The following is a 20,627-nucleotide window of genomic DNA, read 5'->3' as shown; positions in this document are numbered from 1 at the left end:
CTCCCCCTGCAAATCTTCGCTACTGCCCCACAGAGATCTCCGTTCTCTTGATCCCATCTGTCTTTCCAAAAGCATCTCTCCTCACCTTGCCGCCCTGTCCTCACTTCCCACTCTCGATGATCAGGTCTCCGCTCTCAACTCCACCCTCTCTACTCATCTCGACTCTCTCGCCCCCCTTTCCCTCCGCAGCTCTTGCTCCACTAACCCACAGCCCTGGATCACCTCCTCTGTCCGCCTCCTATGCTCCTATGCTCCTATGCTCGAGCTGCCGAGCGCTGCTGGCGAAAGTCCAAGCACCAAGCCGACCTCACACACTTCAAACTTATCCTTTCCTGCCTTAACTCTGCCCTCTCCTCCGCCAGGCAAAACTTCTTCTCCTCCCTCATCGACACCCATGCCCATCACCCCCGCCAATTGTTCCGGACCTTTAACTCTCTCCTTAGGCCCCCTGTTCCTCCCCCATCTCTCACCCCCAATGATCTGGCCACCTACTTCATCACAAAAATCAACCCAATCAGGTCTGAGCTCCCCAAAGTTACCCCTCTGCCTCTCCCCTCCCCACCACCAACCCTCTCCCCTACTTTTTCATCCTTCCCTGCAGTATCCTCAGAGGAGATCTCCTCCCTCCTCATAAGTGCCACCCCCTCCACCTGCGCCTCGGACCCCATTCCCTCTCACCTTCTTAAAACCATCGCCCCTGCCCTCCTCCCTTCCTTAACTTCTATTTTTAACCACTCAATCTCCAATGGCTCCTTCCCCTCTGCCTTCAAACATGCCCACGTCTCCCCCATCCTAAAAAAACCCGCTCTGGACCCCACTTCCCCCTCCAGTTATCGCCCTATCTCCCTACTACCCTTCCTTTCCAAAATCCTAGAACGAGTCGTCTACAATTGCTGCTTAGAATTCCTTAACTCCCATTCTCTCCTGGACCCCCTCCAATCTGGCTTCCGTCCCCTCCACTCTACCGAGACTGCTCTCTCTAAGGTCACCCAAGACCTCCTTCTTGCCAAATCCAATGGCTCCTACTCCATTCTAATCCTCCTTGACCTCTCTGCTGCCTTTGACACTGTCGACCATCCCCTCCTCCTCCATACCTTATCTCACCTTGGCTTCACAGACTCTGTCCTCTCCTGGTTCTCCTCTTATCTCTCTGGCCAGTCATTCTCGGTCTCCTTCGCAGGCGCCTCCTCCCCCTCCTATCCTTTAACTGTTGGAGTTCCTCAAGGGTCAGTTCTTGGCCCTCTTCTGTTCTCCATTTACACTCACTCCCTTGGTGAACTCATTTGCTCTCACAGCTTTGACTACCATCTCTACGCAGATGACACACAGATCTATATCTCTGCCCCTGTCCTCTCCCCCTCCCTTCAGGCTCGCATCTCCTCCTGCCTCCAGCACGTCTCCACCTGGATGTCGGCCCGCCACCTAAAACTCAACATGAGCAAGACTGAGCTCCTCATCTTCCCTCCCAAACCTGATCCTCTCCCAGACTTCCCTATCACCGTGGATGGCACGACCATCCTTCCCGTCTCTCAGGCCCGCAATCTCGGTGTCGTCCTTGACTCGTCTCTCTCATTCACCCCACACATCCTATCCGTTACCAAGACCTGCCGGTCTCACCTTTACAATATCGCCAAGATCCGCCCTTTCCTCTCCACCCAAACGGCTACCTTACTGCTACAGGCTCTCGTTATATCCCGGCTAGACTACTGTGTCAGCCTTCTCTCTGATCTCCCTTCCTCCTCTCTCGCCCCGCTCCAGTCTATTCTTCACTCCGCTGACCGGCTCATCTTCCTGCAGAAACGATCTGGGCGTGTCACTCCCCTTCTTAAACACCTCCAGTGGTTGCCTGTCAACCTTCGCTCCAAACAAAAACTCCTCACTCTAGGCTTCAAGGCTCTCCATCACCTTGCCCCTTCCTACCTCTCCTCCCTTCTCTCTTTCTACCACCCACCCTGCACGCTCCGCTCCTCTGCCGCCCACCTCCTCGCCGTCCCTCGGTCTCGCCTATCCCGCCGTCGACCCCTGGGCCACGTCCTCCCGCGGTCCTGGAATGCCCTCCCTCCTCACCTCCACCAAACTAATTCTCTTCCCCTCTTCAAAACCCTACTTAAAACTCACCTCCTCCAAGAGACCTTCCCAGACTGAGCTCCCCTTCTCCTTCTACTCCCTCTACTGCCCCCCCTTCACCTCTCCGCAGCTTAACCCTCTTTTCCCCCCATTTCCCTCTGCTCCTCCCCCTCTCCCTTGCCATCCCCTCAGCACTGTACTCGTCTGCTCAACTGTATATATTTTCATCACCCTATTTATTTTGTTAATAAAATGTACATCGCCTTGATTCTATTTAGTTGCCATTGTTTTTACGAAATGTTCTTCCCCTTGACTCTATTTATTGCCATTGTTCTTGTCTGCCTGTCTCCCCCGATTAGACTGTAAGCCCGTAAAATGGCAGGGACTGTCTCTATCTGTTGCCGACTTGTTCATTCCAAGCCCTTAGTACAGTGCTCTGCACATAGTAAGCGCTCAGTAAATACTATTGAATGAATGAATGAATAAGTGACTTGCCCAAGATCACACAGCAGGCAAATGGCAGAGTCAAATTAGAACCCAGGTCCTCTGACTCCCAAGCCCTTTCCACTAGGACACACTCCTTCTCAATTTGAGTAATTTCCCTCCCATTCCTGTATTACTGCTCCAAGTTTAAATTAGTCCCAGAAAGGCAGAGGTGGAATGGGAAGAAATGAAATTAGGAGTGCCCAAGTTTAAGGGAGGGCAGGGTGACAAAATTTCAACCTGGGACAACAGCCAGAGATTTTACATTGTCTCTGCATACAGCCTTTGACTAAGGACAACACAACACATTTCCTTGGATGGTGGTTCAAACTATGCCTTTTATCCTTTTTCATATGCAAACATTGATGCTCAGAGAAAGTTCCTGTGGAAGCTAAGGTGCCCTGGTATAAGCAAGCACAAGAGCTGGAGGAAGGAGCTGTTGTCTCAGAAGAGCCCTCGTAAGTTTTGAATACATAAGTTGTTTGACTTTGTGAATGTTTTAATTAAAAAAGAAAGAAGTCTCATTGTTTTCTGCATCCCTGGGTATTAAGTTAGGAACCAATTGGAAAACTTTCAAGATGAGCAAAACCTGGTTTTAAAGTTTCAAATAAAATATATACATTTGTTGAGTGGCATGAGGCCATTCCGAAAGAAATTGACTTTAGTCATTTCACTTTTACCCAGGGGAAAAGTTAGGGGCTGGAGATTTCTTGACAAAAGGCCTTGATCGTTTAATGCTCTTTAAGGGAAACATTTGTTTCATCCTCCTTCAATTTTAAATCCACTCATGTCTCCTTCTTTTATGTGGAAAACAACTAATAGCATACATGTGGTGGGAAAGGTGCAATTTTCATAGATTCAATAATCATTATAATAGCTAAATATCATTATGAGCCAGTTTGTTGTTTTTTTTTTAAATCAAGTAATGTTTTGCTTCACTGTGTTCAGGGAGCTAAGAGTGAGCCTGATTCTGCTGGTAGAATGGGAGAAAAATGTTTTGTTTTGTTTTTGAGAGGCACTATTTACTGTTTTAGGCCCCAAGGCACTGTATGGTGACCTAGAAGAGGGCATTTCAATAGGGAATGTAGGATGAGGCCCAGTAAGTTTAAAACCAGACAAGCATGTTTTTCCCCAGAATATACTACTATACTGTATTCAGTTGAGTTTATGCTAGATTTTGTAATTTAGCTGCAGGATTATAGTAATAAATATAGTATTATAAGTGGCTTTAAATAACATGAGAAATGGAGTAAAAATTTAGTTAAAGCATCTTTCATCTGCAGTTACATGCCTTTGCCACTGCTAAGTACCTATCAAATGGAAGCTAAAAGCACAATTTAAGACTCCTAGAGAAACATTACATGTTCCATAATTAACTTTACTTTATAACTAGTTTTCTCCACTAAAAGTCTGATTATGGTGCATCTTGTTTAGCTTTAATTATAATAAAAATTCCCCAAGCAGTTAAACATGTAATGTTCAGCTACTGAAATTACAGCCATATATTAGGCTAATAAATTTTACCCTTGGTGTAATGGAATTGCCATTTTGGTGTGATTAATCTGAATTGGAGTAGATTATAATTGGAGCTCTGGTGTAGTGTGAAGGAAACGTTTGCTATTGTGTTCAAGACAATTATTATTTTATTCCAAAATAAAATAAGTGGCAGCTGTAGAATAGTTTAATGAAGTATATACAGTTTCCACATTTTTATACACTTTCACATGTTCAGTTCATTGAGCCCTAGAAAAAGACTCAGCTATCACAAATGTTTTTATTTCATTTTTAATTGCTTTTCACTTTTTGTACATCCGTAAAACATATTTTAACACATACAGCAATTTTTAAAGGTTAAATAATGTAGTATAACTTTCTAGAGCCTGATGAAAAGTGACCTATTACCACAAAACCTTTCAAAACAGAATCATGTTGGTCAAAATGAAAGTGCAGATAGTTGGAAATGTTGCTGTTACTTCTCTTGAACACAAAAGTAGAAATGATCTATTAGCACACCTTGTTGCTCATTACTGTTCAGAATATGTTAGTGGCCCCAACTAATCAAAGGGCAAATGACCAGCATCCTAAAATTCTTAAGACTTGGTAGATGCTACAGAATCAACAGTTATTTTTAAAAACTCTTTGAAGTTGTTTCTATCCCTGGGCCTTAGGTGAACTGGTGATTTGAGGGAGGAAGGCAACCCAGTACCATTTCACAGCTAGATTCCCATTTCGCTCCAACATTTTGCCCAGCCCAGCTAAGATGTGTTAACAGGAAAAAGTCTACATATGCCTTCTAACTGCCTCACTTTTGACTTATCTCTCTCCAACCCCTCACTCCTGCTGGGTGTTTTTTATAATGGTATTTGTTAAATGCTTACTGTGTGCCAAGCACTGTACTAAGCAGTGAAGTAGATACAAGATAATCAGGTTGGACACAGTCCATGTCCCACATTCATTCATTCAATAGTATTTATTGAGCGCTTACTATGTGCAGAGCAATGTACTAAGCGCTTGGAATGAACAAGTCGGCAACAGATAGAGACAGTCCATGCCGTTTGACGGGCTTACAGTCTAATCGGGGGAGACAGGCAGACAAGAACAATGGCAATAAATAGAGTCAAGGGGAAGAATATCTCATAAAAACAATGGCAACTAAATAGAATCAAGGCGATGTACATTTCATTAACAAAATTAACAAAATAAATAGGGTAATGAAAATATATACAGTTGAGCAGACGAGTACAGTGCTGAGGGGATGGCAAGGGAGAGGGGGAGGAGCAGAGGGAAATGGGGGGAAAAGAGGGTTAAGCTGCGGAGAGGTGAAGGGGGGGCGGTAGAGGGAGTAGAGGGAGAAGGGGAGCTCAGTCTGGGAAGGCCTCTTGGAGGAGGTGAGTTTTAAGTAGGGTTTTGAAGAGGGGAAGAGAATTAGTTTGGCGGAGGTGAGGAGGGAGGGCATTCCAGGACCGCGGGAGGACGTGGCCCAGGGGTCGACGGTGGGATAGGCGAGACCGAGGGACGGTGAGGAGGTGGGCAGCAGAGGAGCGAAGTGTGCGGGGTGGGCAGTAGAAAGAGACAAGGGAGGAGAGGTAGGAAGGTGATGTAGAGCCTTGAAGCCTAGAGTGAGGAGTTTTTGTTTGGAGCGAAGGTTGATAGGCAACCACTGGAGGTGTTTAAGAAGGGGAGTGACATGCCCAGATCGTTTCTGCAGGAAGATGAGCCGGGCAGCGGAGTGAAGAATAGACTGGAGCGGGGCGAGAGAGGAGGAAGGGAGGTCAGAGAGAAGGCTGACACAGTAGTCTAGCCGGGATATAACGAGAGCTTGTAGCAGTAAGGTAGCCGTTTGGGTGGAGAGGAAAGGGCGGATCTTGGCGATATTGTAAAGGTGAGACCGGCAGGTCTTGGTAACGGATAGGATGTGTGGGGTGAATGAGAGAGACGAGTCAAGGATGACACCGAGATTGCGGGCCTGAGAGACGGGAAGGATGGTCATGCCATCCACGGTGATAGGGAAGTCTGGGAGAGGACCGGGTTTGGGAGGGAAGATGAGGAGCTCAGTCTTGCTCATGTTGAGTTTTAGGTGGCGGGCCGACATCCAGGTGGAGACATCCTGGAGGCAGGAGGAGATGAGAGCCTGAAGGGAGGGGGAGAGGATGGGGCAGAGATGTAGATCTGCGTGTCATCTGCGTAGAGATGGTAGTCAAAGCCGTGAGAGCGAATGAGTTCACCAAGGGAATGAGTGTAAATGGAGAACAGAAGAGGGCCAAGAACTGACCCTTGAGGAACTCCAACAGTTAAAGGATGGGAGGGGGAGGAGGCGCCTGCGAAGGAGACCGAGAATGACCAGCCAGAGAGATAAGAGGAGAACCAGGAGAGGACGGAGTCCATGAAGCCAAGGTGAGATAAGGTATGGAGGAGGAGGGGATGGTCGACAGTGTCAAAGGCAGCAGAGAGGTCAAGGAGGATTAGAATGGAGTAGGAGCCATTGGATTTGGCAAGAAGGAGGTCTTGGGTGACCTTAGAGAGAGCAGTCTCGGTAGAGTGGAGGGGACAGAAGCCAGATTGGAGGGGGTCCAGGAGAGAATGGGAGTTAAGGAATTCTAAGCAGCGATTGTAGACGACTCGTTTTAGGATTTTGGAAAGGAAGGGTAGTAGGGAGATAGGGCGATAACTGGAGGGGGAAGTGGGGTCAAGAGCGGGTTTTTTTAGGATGGGGGAGACGTGGGCATGTTTGAAGGGGCACACATGGGGCACACAGTCTTAATTCTCATTTTACAGATGATGTAACTGAGGCACAGAGAAGTGAAATGACTTGCCCAAAGTCACACAGCAGAAAAGTGGTGGATCCAGGATTAGAACCCAGGCTTGTGCTTTATCCACCAGGCCACACTGTTCCCCTGGCCTAGAACTCTCTCCCCTTCCAAATCTCCCAGGCCCAAGTTCTCTTCTTCTTCAAAGCCCTCTCAAAAGCCTGCTTCCTCCAGGAAGCCTTCCCAATTTACAAGTTGTATAAATCAATCGATAGCATTTATTGAGCACTACTGTGTGTAGAACACTGGACTGAGCACTTGGAAGAGTACCAAAGAGTTAGAAGACACAATATCTGCCCTCCCAGTCCCCATCAGCATTTTTGTACATATGAATATTCAGTTGCAAATTTAATGAACGCTCCTATTTCATCTTGATGTATTTGCTCACACCATGAGGAGGAAGAGGAGTCGTAATGGTATTTATTCAGTACTTACTGTGTACAGAGCACTTTACTAAATACTGGGAGAAAAAATACCCAGATGAGATTTCGACATAGTCCCTGGTCCTCCAGGGGCTCAAATACTAAGCATAATGGAGGGAAATGGGAAGGGCAATTGGCACATAAGGAAGGATGAAATAATGAAGACACATTAGAGAAGCAACGTGGCCCAATGGATAGAGCAGAGGCCTGGGAGTTAGAATGACCTGGATTCTAATCTTGGCACTGCCACTTGTCTGCTTTGTGACCTTGGTCAAATCACTTGACTTCCCTGTGCCTCAGTTCCCTCATCTGTAAAATGGGGATAATGACTTTGAGCCTCTTGTGGGATATGGACTGTTTCCAACGTGATTGGCTTGTATCTAACCCAGCTCTTATAAGAGTACCTGCACATTCTAATTGCTTAGCAAATACCATTAAAAAAAAATTGACACTATAAAAGAACGATCCCTTTTTTTCCAGTAGGTGCTCAATATATAGTGTTACTACTGCTGCTGCTGCTTCTACTACTAAATATTCTTATAATTGTATTTAAATGCTTACTATGCCAAGCACTGTTCTAAGCACTGGGGTAGATACAAGTTAATCAGGTTGGACACAGTCCCTGTCCCGCATGGGGCTCACATTCTTAATCCCCATTTTACAGATGAGGGAACTGAGAGGCACAGAGAAGTCAAGTGACTTGCCTAAAATCACACAGCAGCTTCATGTGATTTTAAAAGCACTCTCAATCTTTGAAACTGGGGTTCTGGGAGAATTGAAGCATCACAGTCCAACACTCTTGACAAGCAATGACAGTTGTGTTTAGTTATCGTAAAATAATCCAGGTGGCATTTTTAGACATGACCTAAAGGTTTCTCTGCTGCTATGAAGGCAAAGACTGGTCTATTCAATGAACCTATTACTCTCTGCAAGAAATAGTATTGATGATGGTGGTATTAACAATTATGGTATTTATTAAACATACATTATGTGCCAAACACTATGCTAAGCATTGGGATAAATCCAAGGCTATTAGATCAGACACAGTCTTCACACCCATGGTTCACAAACTAAAAGGGGGGGATAACAGGTGTCTTTTCTCTATTTTGCAGCTAAGGAAACTGAGGCATAGGGAGGTTTCCTAACTTAGGTCACACAGCAGGCCAGTGAAAGAGCAGGATGAGAACGAGGTCTTCTGGCTCCCAGTTCCTTTCTCTTTCCACTAGCCTGAAATACTCATTTTAGAAGGTGCATAACTCCCAACTCCGCTATGCAACTACTGTGTTATTAAATACCCACAAAAAAATGTGTTCTTGAGAACTTCTGGCCCTAGTGGTAAAGAAGGGAAGGGTTAAAAACACAGTCATTACTTTGAGGAGCTAATCTCCTGTCCCCAACTGCCCCATAGTCCGACTCGTCTCCAAAATTCCTGTCTCTTCTAGCTATACGTAACTTGACCTTTCCCCTCAGTGGTGTCCACCTTGAGGAAGGATAGTTATATACAGCCACACTCATATAGTGCTTGGCAACAAACAGTGGTATTTATTGAGTACCCTCTAAGTGCTAAGCATCTGACTAAACACTTGGAAGAGTGCAACAGTAGCAAAACCCACTTTTCCTGCCCTCATGGAGCTTACAGTGTAACAGGTTGACAGACAAAATGATTTAGAAGTAATGAAAGCCAGAGGAAGGACAGGTGTAAAGGTGGAAGTAATATGGACACATCAGGATAAAGCAGCTGAACATACAATTGAGAGCATGCCTATGCAAAAGGAGGGGCTGAAAACTGAGCCTAGAAAAATGGAATCTGCCTGTTTTTCTCTCTTTCTGCTCCCTGGGAATATTGGCAACTGGGCACAGGGCAAGGAGATCCATTGCAGCAAGCCCTGCTATCCCCAAATGAAACTTTTTAATTTAGTTTGCAAGGCATAGTCCAAGGCCTTATTTTCCTTGATCTTGCATTTTTGTTAAGTCCTGAGTTGTCTTATTGGGTGTTTTGGTTAACAGTTCTGTACCATGGGTAGGAAAACATTTTTCTGCTTTAACACGATACTTGGGCTTTTAACATGTTGCCATAAATAATGTTGGTGTGAGCCATAAAAAAAGAGTAACAGAGGGCAAACAATAATATCTGGATGCCAGATGGCATCAGCTTAGTGATGAGGCTCATTCGATAAGAAACAAAAGGAAATTCCTGTCATGCATCTGTGTGCACAGAGAACCAACAGGGAATTAGATACTGAAAGAAAGGCCAGTAATAGTCAAAGTGGTAGTCTGCTGTCATCAAATAGTATATTTTCCATTTTAAAATAAGATTTTCAAATAGAATATGTAGGCATGCATCTGCATTATTCCATATTTAGACATTGAGAGCTGTCTGAGAATGTGTTTCATTTAACTCATTAGTTAAGAATGCTAATACATTTCAAAAAAGGTAACTAGAAATATTAATTGCCAGACATGTTTTTTATATTTTCCCTAAGGTATATTTAGTGAATCAAAACCAGTGAAATTCTTGTCTTTTGGATATTTATAGCAATACATTCTGCTATTACTATCTCGAAGACATGATCCCTGAATAGTATTTTCCCCATCAAATTCAGTAAACAGAAAACAAATGCGAGGTCTTGAGTTAAAAAAAAAATTATTGGCCATTTCATGAATATTAAATATGAGATTATCTACATTTCCTCTTGTATTTTAGTTAATTGATGACTGAGATAACATGGTGCATGTTTAATGAAAACCAGGCTTACTGGAAGTTTTTCTCTCCCCAGATTAAGAAGTGTGTCATAGCAGGGACATCAATTTCAGGGGAGCAGTGGGGACTATTGGGGTTCTCTGCTCTCTGTCCTTCTCAATAAGAAGGGAGCCAGCTGGATCTGGAGCCCATGATGGGACTCGGGGCAGTGGTTCTTCCCCACATTCTTATTATTATTAATTAGTAATAGTTGTAGTAGTATTGTTGTAAGTGAAACGCTTACTTTGTGTGAAACCCGGTTCTCATTGCTGGGGTAGATACAAGTTAATCAGGTTGGACACAGTCCCTGTTCCACATGGAGCTCACAGTCTAATTAAGAGGGAGAGAAGGTATTAAATCAAAGAGTAACTGCATAAATATGCTTTGCTCTGGTTTCAGGAAACCATTGAAACTGGGCTCTGGCAAACCATTTAATAGGGCCTACTGAAAATATTTTAAGCAACAGAACCCTGAGTTTTAAAGTTTCATCCTGGAAACAACAAGGCATCAGCAGTTACGTCAGTATGCTCCGAGCAAGCATGAGCTAGAGAAAAATGTTAGAAAATGGTTCCCACTTCAATATATGCCACAGTATTCTCCATTGAGGAGGAGCCCAGTGGGCTTTATTCATCTCTAAACTCTATTCTAATCCATGGGAAGTGAATGCAGATATCTCTTAGTTGAAACAAGGCAGTCTTTCAGCCAAGGCACAGTAGCCCAATGAATTGAGGAAGAAATAAAAGAAGAATACAGTATTATCTCCCCAAGGAATTTGGGGTTGGAAAGGAATAGGCAAAATGTAATGACCCAGATTGGAATTCAGACAACATTCTTAGACTACTGGCATATTTTTCAAGAACAGTATTATGCGATGTTTGATGAGTGATTAGGAGCAAAATGTTGGGTCACTGATTCGTCAGTCCATGTTAGAACACTGGGACAGTGTTGAATCATAGACATCTATGCCCTGAATCAACAACACAGCTTTCTGAAATTCTACCTTTTCTCTGAAACGTTATAACCAGATGGGGATCGCCAACAAGTCATCTTATCTGGGACCAGTAATGATGATACAGCCCCCTGTAGTGCAAAGAAAAATCCATAATACCCCCAGTTCTTCTGTAACGTGGAAATTGAGACCCTGCAAAACCACTTTATTGAATGCTTACCATTTGCAGAACACTGCACTAAGCGCTTGGGGAGAGTACAGTATAATAGAGATGGTAGACACGTTCCCTGCCCCAAAAAGCTTAGAGTCTAGAAGGTGAGTTTACAGTCATGTTAAGGACACTTTACACCATAGTGTTCACTGAGAGCCAGTTATGAGCAGGGATTGTCTCTATTTGTTGCTGAATTGTACTTCCCAAGCGCTTAGTACAGTGGTCTGCACACAATAAGTGCTCAATAAATATGATTGAATGAATGAACCCATGGCTAACACTGTGCTTGTGTACACATGCACACACTTTTTGTACTAGGACCTGTCATGCCAACTCCAATGAGACAAGTATTACCGGAAGAATGTTCCCAATTTATCTTTACAGTGCTCTAAACCAATAGATGTAGTGTAGTAAAAGCATTATGGCGGAGCAGAGTATAGAAGGATTTGTAATAATTTCTTGCATTGAATTGCACTTTACCCACTTACCTTTCTTAAACCTGCAAAAGAAGTAGAAAATAGTCAGGGTCCTATGTTGAATCATTATAGGTCTTGACATTGAACCCTTATGCCCAACCCCTAATCCATTAATATTTTCACTGGGTAATATTGCTTCTATGTTAACATTTCACTTTACATTACATTCTTGTGAATTTGATCTATGTTCAGGATCAGGGGATAAAAGCATATTATCTTTCTTTTGGATGGAGAGAGTCGTGGGAAAAATTGTGGATGGGAGTAAAATTAAGTAGGGAAGCAGTGGGCCTAGTGGACAGAGCACAGACTGGAAGTCAAAAAGACCTGGGTTCTAATCCAAGCCCCACCACTTGTCTGCTGTGTGACCTTGGGTAAGTCACTTCATTTCTCCATGCTTCAATTATCTCATCTGTAAAATGGAGATTAAATCTGTGAGCCCAATGTGGGACAAGAACTGTGTCCTACCCAATTACCTTGTATCTACCCCAGTGCTTAGTGCAGTGCGTGGCATATAGTAAGCGCTTAACAAATGCCCCAATTATTATTATTATTAATGACTAAAATGACAACTCACCCTTCCCTCCATTTCTGAGATTAAACTCAACTTGATCAGTATCCCTCTCACATATTGTCTCCCAATATATACATGGACAGCAAATTCATCAGATAACAGATAGGTTGTGTAGTCATTATGGGACCCTGTAGCAAATTAAGAATCCTAAATCCATCCCCCTCATTACACCTCTCTCCACCCTTCCCAGATCATCTTCACTTTTTCTATGGCTACTTTTAAAAAGCAAAAGCTTGAGCTATAGCTCAGCTGTGCCCTAGAAAGTGATGGAGACAAATTAATGGATAGTTGTGTCCCAAAATAAAGAATGGATGCTGTCACTATCAATATATGCTGTCTATTGAGTTATTTTTAATGAACTTAACTTCAGACGTTGTCATATTTTAATGGCATGCACAGCAGTCACTCCAATTAGCCCCCACACTCAGGAGGGAGAAGGGGAACCTGGTGATGGATTCCTAATCGCTCCTCCCTGAGGGAAGTTCTTTTCAGCAGCTACTACTAATGTCTTATATGGTCTTAACTTGGAGCCCACCCAATCAAAGCGAAGGATTAGGAAGAAAAAAAGAGGGGGCCGGCTAGCTGAGAAAGAAGACCCTCAGACATTTTGGGGAGGACAAGGTTGGAGCCATTATCTTGGGAGGGCAGAATGCAGGGAAGCCTTGGAGCTGTGACTCCAGGTGGACACAGGGAGCAGAGAGGGATTTAAATTATGATCCCAGAGAGTTAGGTTTAGGGGTCCAGAGGTTAGAGACCCCTGGATGAGTGAAGGGGAAAAGATAGCACAGATTGTGCCCTAGCATCTGAAGGAATGCTGTTTTATTTGTTACCTGGTTAATGTTGAGTACTTGCAAGAAGACTAGTTACTGTTACTGAGATCTTTGATCTTGATATCTGCCTGTGGCAGGAGCTGGAGGAAATGTTCCCCAGATGGGGATGGTAGGCTAGTTCCTGAGTGATTCTCTTGCCTTCAGGGAGATGCCTAGGATGGAGACAAAGAGTAGTGGCAGCAATAGCAGTGGAGGGATTTGGGGACTCAAGAGACAGGGATTCCAAACCTGCCTGTTCCAGAATGGGAAGAGTTAGATGGTTTTAGGACCAAACAGAGACTAACAGGGGCCCAGGAATTAAAATGATTTCAGGGGCTATTTAGGGTGGAGAACTCCAAAAATGAAAGATAAACTTGTTTTTTCCAGGCAAAATAGAAACAGTTCCCAAAACACATACAGTATACTTAGTAAAATGTTCTTTGTCATGCAAAAACGATAACGATAGCACAACAAATCAACCAGAAGTATCCAAAAGCTATCAATATTTTATTTATTGCACCATTATTGCGTGGCGCAGTGAAAAGAGCACGGGCTTTGGAGTCAGGGCTCATGAGTTCGAATCCCAGCTCTGCCACTTGTCAGCTGTGTGACTGTGGGCAAGTCACTTAACTTCTCTGTGCCTCAGTTCCCTCATCTGTAAAATGGGGATTAAGACTCTGAGCCCCACGTGGGACAACCTGATTCCCCTGTGTTTACCCCAGCGCTTAGAATAGTGCTCTGCACATAGTAAGCACTTAACAAATACCAACATTATTATTATTATTATTATTAAATGATAAAGCTGATCTCCAAAATGACTTACTTAACTCTGAGCTCAGGCTTTGTCCACATCAACTTAGTGCTCTGTTCACTGAATGCTATAAAGCAAGTGTTCCCCCCACCTTGCTTTCCATGAATTGTAACAAGAACATTAAAAGCACCCCTTGGAGAAGGATATATGACCCTGTTTCTGGTTGGCCCATTTAGTTAACCTAGCTCTGCCTGTAGATGTGTCAACCACTTCTTTGGTATGCTGAGCCTTAAGGCAACAGACTAGAAGGGAGGGGGAAAAAAATCCATACTTGAGTAGCAGTGTGCAATGCCAGAGCACGTGATGTCCCTGGAAGTTGAATACACATTTTTGAGGCCAAAGCTTGGCTCAAGGAGTTTGGGACTCACAAATGGTTTTCTCTTTTTGAATGACTGCGTGGGTAGATTTTATTGAAATTTAAGGGATCCTAAGCATGCACTTAGCACATTATTTTAACCTTCCCACCAGCAAAAAGATAAAGCAGTGCTCTTGCAAGTGAAATGAACCTGGAAACAGAGCAGCTATGGTCATCAACCAATAGTATTTATGGAGTGCAGGGCATTATTCACTTGGAGCACTGTACTAAGCACTTGGGAGAGTACAATATAACAGAGTTAGTGGACACGTTCCCCATCTATGACTAAGTCATGATACATGATGATAAAAAAGCATTACAATAATTTAGAAAAGCCATTAGAAAGTCCTGCACCAGGAAAAAGCTGTTGATTCATTACACTAGTAACTGTAGTTGAAGAACCTAAGCACAATACTTCATTTAAATGTTTGGCTTATTTGTTTCTTACCCACGAATTTCCTCCATCTTTATAAGTTCATAGCCAAAAAAAATCTACTGAGCACTAGAAGACATTTACATTTTCAGATATTCCTATAGCCAAGACCCTCATCTCATATATCAATCAGTCATTCAGTGGTATTTATTGAGCACTCACTGTGTGCCTAGCACTGTGGTAGGTCCTTGGGAGAGAAACAGAGGGAGTTAAAAGTCTGAAACAACTGATACAGGCAATGGGCATGGGAGTCAATAAGGTAAGAGACATATTGTTGCCGGGTGGAGGAGAAGACGAAATAGTTAAAGCAAGAGTGGATGAGTTCGTGATGGGTGAGGTTGGCTTGGTGTCTGGATTTCTGCCAGCAGTGTTTCACAGCTCAAATACGAGAGTGAAGAAAATGTACTGCGGAGGTGATCCCAACCTGCAGGTTGGTGGTACAAGATCAGTCGATCAGTGGTACTTCTTGAACACTTCCTTTCATTCATTCATTCATTCAATCATATTTATTGAGCGCTTACTGTGTGCAAAGCACTGTATTAAGTGATTGGGAGAGTAAAATATAGCAACAAATAGACACATTCCTGCCCATAAAGAGCTACCAGTCTAGAGGGGGAGACAGACATCAATATGAATAAATCAATAAATGATAAATTACAGATATATACATATGTGCTGTGGGGATGAGAGGGAAGATGAATGAAGGAGCAAGTAAGAGAGACACAGAAGGGAGTGGGAGAAGAGGAGAAGAGATCTTAGGGAAGGCTTCTTGGAGGAGATGTGCCTTCAATAAGGTTTGAAGTGGGGGAGAGCAATTATCTATCTGAGTGTGGAGCACTGAACTAAGGGCTTAGGAAAATAGAAGAGAGTTAAAGCAAGATCCCTAGCATCATGAGCTTGCAATCTAATTGGAGAGACAGGCACGGAATGATTTACAAACAGTGGGGAAGGAAAAATGAAAAAATTGGTAGATGAATGAATAAGTGCTTAATTGAAATATGTAAATTACTTTGTATAAAAGTGCAGTGGGTGACTGTGAGTGCGTAAGTGCTGAGGTGACGTTAAAGTACTAACGTGGTAGTTAGGAGGATGCGACTTGTGGAGAGGAAGAATTAAACTGGGGAAAGCCTCTTGGAAGAGATGGGCTTTCAGTAAGGTTTTGATGATGGGGAGAGCTATGGTCTGGTGAATGTGAAAAGGATGAGAGCTCCAGCTAGGAGGAAGGGCATGAGCAAGGGGTAGGAGGTATGAGAGGCTAGAATGAGGCACAGTGAGAAGATCAGCCTCATGAGAACAGAGAGTGTGAGCTGGGGTGTAGTGGGAGAAGAAAGCCTTCAAGCCAGTAATCAGGATCAGAGCTGTCAGCCATCTGTCAATTCACAGTCTGTAAAAATGAGCTAAAATTGGCTGTGGCCATAAAGTCCATAAATATATTTTGCTATCCATAAATACCACGGTAGCTTCAGCATGCCACGGCACCAGTGTTTTTGGTGGCAGCTAAAGGGGACATAACTTTTTGAATTTACAGACAGAAATCCATGTCTGGAGCTTCAGTTTGATGTGAACAGGATGTTAGTTTAATGGTATTAAGTGCCTACTGTGTGCCAGGCACTGTATTAAGTGCTGGGTTAGATACAAGATAATCAGGTTGGACATAGTCCCTGTCCCACATGGAGCACACAGTCTAAATCGGAGGGAGGGGAATTTAATCCCCAATTTACAGGTGAAGTAACTGAGGCATAGAGAGTTGAATGACTTACAGAAATCACACAGCACACAGGTGACAGAGCCAGGATTAGAACCCAGGTCTGACTCCCAGGCCTATGCTTTTTCCACTAAGCCATGCTACTTCCCCAGCAGAAGAGTAACCACTGGAGGTTACCACTGAGGAGCTGAGAGAAGTGTGGAGAAGGTTGTTTTAGAAAATGAAGATCTCACGACCTTAATCAGTATTTCAGTAACAGACACTGCGAAGTCAATCGAACCAGAAACAGGTTGTGAAATGACCTCCTGGTGGCTCGTTTTCCTCGCAGGATTGGGCTTCTTAAATATTGAATGATTCCTCCTTAATAGGTCTTCCCTAAAATCTTGCCCACTCTATATCAGGGGAGGGCTTAGTTAAAGCTATTTACTGGCCTTAGCAAAGTGCTCCAATATCTGAAACCCAAGGTATAAAAAGGATCAAGATCCATGTTGCTCAGCCAGGTTCTCTGAAAATTCATAACACTTGCAGCAGTTACTACCATTACAAAATGTTTTTGAAAGGAAAGTCAGGTTGTTGTTTTTTTTATCACAATCAGCTTTTCTAATCCTCTTTTAAATATCAGATATTTTCTGCAGGAATGGGCTAATATGACCTGATGTAAATATAGGAGGTTTCAGCCCAAAATACATAAAAGAGCATCTTAACACAGGTGAAAGAGCAGGCCGTTATTTGGACAATGTATATATCTATAATTCTGTTTATATTGATGCCTGTTTACTTGTTTTGATGTCTGTCTCCCCCCTTCTAGACTGTAAGCCCGCTGTGGGCAGGGATTGTCTCTATTTATTGCTGAGTTGAACTTTCCAAGCACTTAGTACAGTGCTCTGCACACAGTAAGTGCTCAATAAATATAATTGGATGGATATGGTATTTTCTACCATATTCTGATGTGTTCTGGGGTGTTTCTTTTTCTATTTAATTCTTATTAAATAACCTTGGTGAGGACTGCACTTAATCTTTGATGAATGTATTATTGGCTTATTTTCACATAGAATTAAGAGCAACATAATATTCCCTAGGTTGGACAAAACTGCTAGAAGATGTAATAATTGTGTGACAGGATTTAAGAATCTCCATTTCCTTAACTCTCAAGTGGAAATAACACTTCTCTCCTCCCTCAGGCAACAATGAGTTTTAATTCACATCTATAAAGCCCTCAATGGCATATGCTTGTTATCTAAGGATAACAATGAAGCCCTGGATTTAAGGCTTGCAGCTAAGCAAGGGTTGCCAAAGTCTGGAATTTCAAATGTGATTCTTGAACCTCCATCTCATTCCCCCTCTCTCCTCTCAATCTTACATCTCACCTCTTCTAGCTACAGGGAGCAGCATAGTAAGTGTATTGTTAGGAGATCCTGGGGAATGGAAAACATTTATTTATATATGTATATATATATATATATATATATATATATATATATTTATATAGATATATTTAAGTTGATTTTTCTATCATGTAAATCATTTTCCTGACTATAAACCCTCTGCAATAAATCAAAGAGAACATATTAAAGAGGACAGTGTGAAAGTATATCAAAGAAAATCGTTTTGAAAACAAAATTGAATAATGTGAACTCCACAAGTAATATAAAAAGTGACAAGTTATCAATATTAATAATAGTATTTATTAAGTGCTTGCTATGTGCTAAAAGCAAGGTAGATATAATCCTGATTGGAGACAGTCTCTCTCCCACATAGAGCTCAATGTCTAAGAGCTAAGGAGATCAGGTATTTTATCCCCAGTTTACATGTGAGGAAACTGAAGCACACAAGTGAAGTGACTTGCCCAAGGTAGCACCCCTGGCCAGAGACAGCGTTAGTACTAGAATGTAGGTCTCCTGACTCTCATTCCCATTCTCTTTCCACTTTGCCAAAATTTTACCCTGAGAGGTACAGCCATGTTGTATTAGTAATCAAAGCAATTTTTTTAAGACTACAGCAGCACATTCTCCCAATTTATTCTGACTGTGTACCTCTCTGGGATAAAGAAGGTAACTCAATTGTCAATCTAATAAGAAACAGGTTATACACTTCAGTGAACCCCCACTTATTCGGGAGCTAGTTATGAAGTTGTAAATTATCCAGCTTCTTTGTTTCTCCTCCTTTTCCCTCAAACTCCCTGTCTTTTGTCAGTTGCACACCTCATTAGGGTGGATAAGCAAATTACAAGGAGACGAAACTCAAGCCAGTCTGTCTATTTGGTAAAAAGTAGAAAATTTTTGAAGGGAAGAGTTTGAAGCTAATAGCTAAAATCAACTTTAGGGATTATCTGTGTGGGTATTTGAGAACCGGGCTATTTATTTGGGCTACAGAAACATCCCAAAAAGTAATCAGACCCAGGCATTTGAATTGGAGGGAGATAACTAGACATAACCATTAATTCTGAGATCCTGTTATCTTAACAAGAATTAAAGTAAATTATTCCATCACACATTTAAGAAAATAAATGCTTTAGAAAAACATTATCAAGATTGGTGAGCCCCTAATTTGATATCAGTATTTTTCTTATGCACTGAGAAGTAGCATGGCCTAATGGAAAGAGCACAGGTCTGGGAGTCAGAGGACCTGAGTATTAATCCCAGCTCTGCCACTTGCCTCCTGTGTGACGTTAGGAAAGTCACTTATTTTCTCTGTGCCTCAGTTTTATCCCAAATAAAATAAGGATTCAAAACCTGTTTTCCCTTTCCCTTTTAACTGTGAGCACCATGAAGGACAGGGACTTGTTCTGACCTAATTGATTTGTATCTACCCCAGTGCTTAGAATAGTGCTTGACACATAATAAGCGCCTAACAAATACCATAATTTTTTTTTCTATTTTTATAAATATATGAGGATTTTAGTGGTGTATGTCCATAGGTCTCTGAGCGCCTTGTGATTTAGCCAAATAAGTTGCCACATTAAAAAATGAGATAGTTAAATAATGTTGAAAATGATTCAAAAATGATCCTGTTCAGAAATGTTAGAAATTTCTAGTTCATTCCTTATTTTCCCTTATGTCCCAATGTATTGTGGCCTGTTTTGACTAATGCACATTGAAAGAGTAGCAAATTTACGGAACTTCTGCCAACTCTTGGGGATGTATTTGTTGCTCTGTGTGCTCTGTGTTGTCCCCATTGCTGCACACACCTTCCCTGGTCATGACCGTTAGTCCTTAGAAGCATTATTCATATTCTTTCCGGATTGAAAACTTGGAGTCATTTGGCTTAAGTTTTTCAACTTCCCCAAATTAGACTTGAAATATTTGCTATTGCCACACATTGCATACAATTGTCTTCTCCATTCTTTCCTTCTTTATAAACTTCAGAATAAATGAGTCGCTTTCATTCCTTTCCTGCACTTGGCCTTTCTCTTCCATTTCACTGAACCCTCTGCGACAGCTATAGGATTCTGGAAAAATGGGAATTTGGTCACTAAGACCGCCCCCCCCTTTCCTCCAATGAAGTAGACACAGCATTCACATTTTTAAAAATGCTTTTGTCTTCCCCTTTAATATTTACCCTTCTTCCTTTCATGTCCAGTGCAGTAGTGGGGTTGTGATTATTTAAATCTTTGTTCTTGGACTTGGATGAAGTCCCCAGGGCTAAGCAAGTTTAGAGAAAGGCAGAATCCTGGTCTACTGGGCTTGAACCAAACAGCATGAACACTGAGACATGTCTGTGGATTTGTATTTCTATCTGTTAAATCTGTAGCCCTGCTCCTCTTTCTGTTAAAAAAAGAACCACCACTCAGACTAAGAATGTGAGGAGAAAAGTTCCCCTCCTCCTCCATCCATTCTAGGAAACTTAAAAAAAGCTCTTTCCTATATTTACAATTTTGGTGTGTCAAGACCAAAGCACAGAAAACCTTAGTGCAGGTGATCTAGATGAAAGTTCTTTGAAAATAACATTAAAAATGTTGAATTGAGGTTATTGGCATTATGCTGCCTGACTTAAGACTGTAGCATCTTAGGAAAAGCAAAAACATTGGTTGGTGAAGGAGTTGGGGGGGAGGGAGGGGAAAGGCAATATCATACCCTAGGGAGTCTTTGCTGTGCAAGCCCAAATAGTTGCAAATCAGCAAACATATCCTGGGTAGCAGGTGGTCTTTGACACTGGAATGCTTTGCAGGGGTCACATGACACTTTGGGAAAAGCCAGTCCAGAAACACTTGCACATTTAGCTCACCAACTAAAACACATCAGGAGTCTTTGAGGCAAGGCACATGATGCAACTGTGGGATGAAGGATGC

General features: G+C 42.6%; 1 protein-coding gene across 2 annotated transcripts in view; it reads left to right on the top strand.

Moving 5' to 3' along the window:
- The window catches only part of ADAMTSL1 (ADAMTS like 1), a 320,400-nt gene that overhangs the window by 170,968 nt on the left and 128,805 nt on the right, over positions 1-20,627 (top strand). For both annotated transcript variants that reach the window (XM_039910787.1, XM_029055244.2), the window contains exon 13: positions 2,924-3,008. In XM_039910787.1, the coding sequence (XP_039766721.1) occupies positions 2,924-3,008 (85 nt within the window). The remainder of the gene's footprint in view (positions 1-2,923; positions 3,009-20,627) is intronic.

Source organism: Ornithorhynchus anatinus, chromosome X5 (genome assembly GCF_004115215.2).
Source record: "Ornithorhynchus anatinus isolate Pmale09 chromosome X5, mOrnAna1.pri.v4, whole genome shotgun sequence".
Lineage (NCBI taxonomy): Eukaryota > Metazoa > Chordata > Mammalia > Monotremata > Ornithorhynchidae > Ornithorhynchus > Ornithorhynchus anatinus.
Note: the sequence above shows the minus strand (reverse complement) of the source record. Positions and strands in the feature narration are given on the sequence as shown.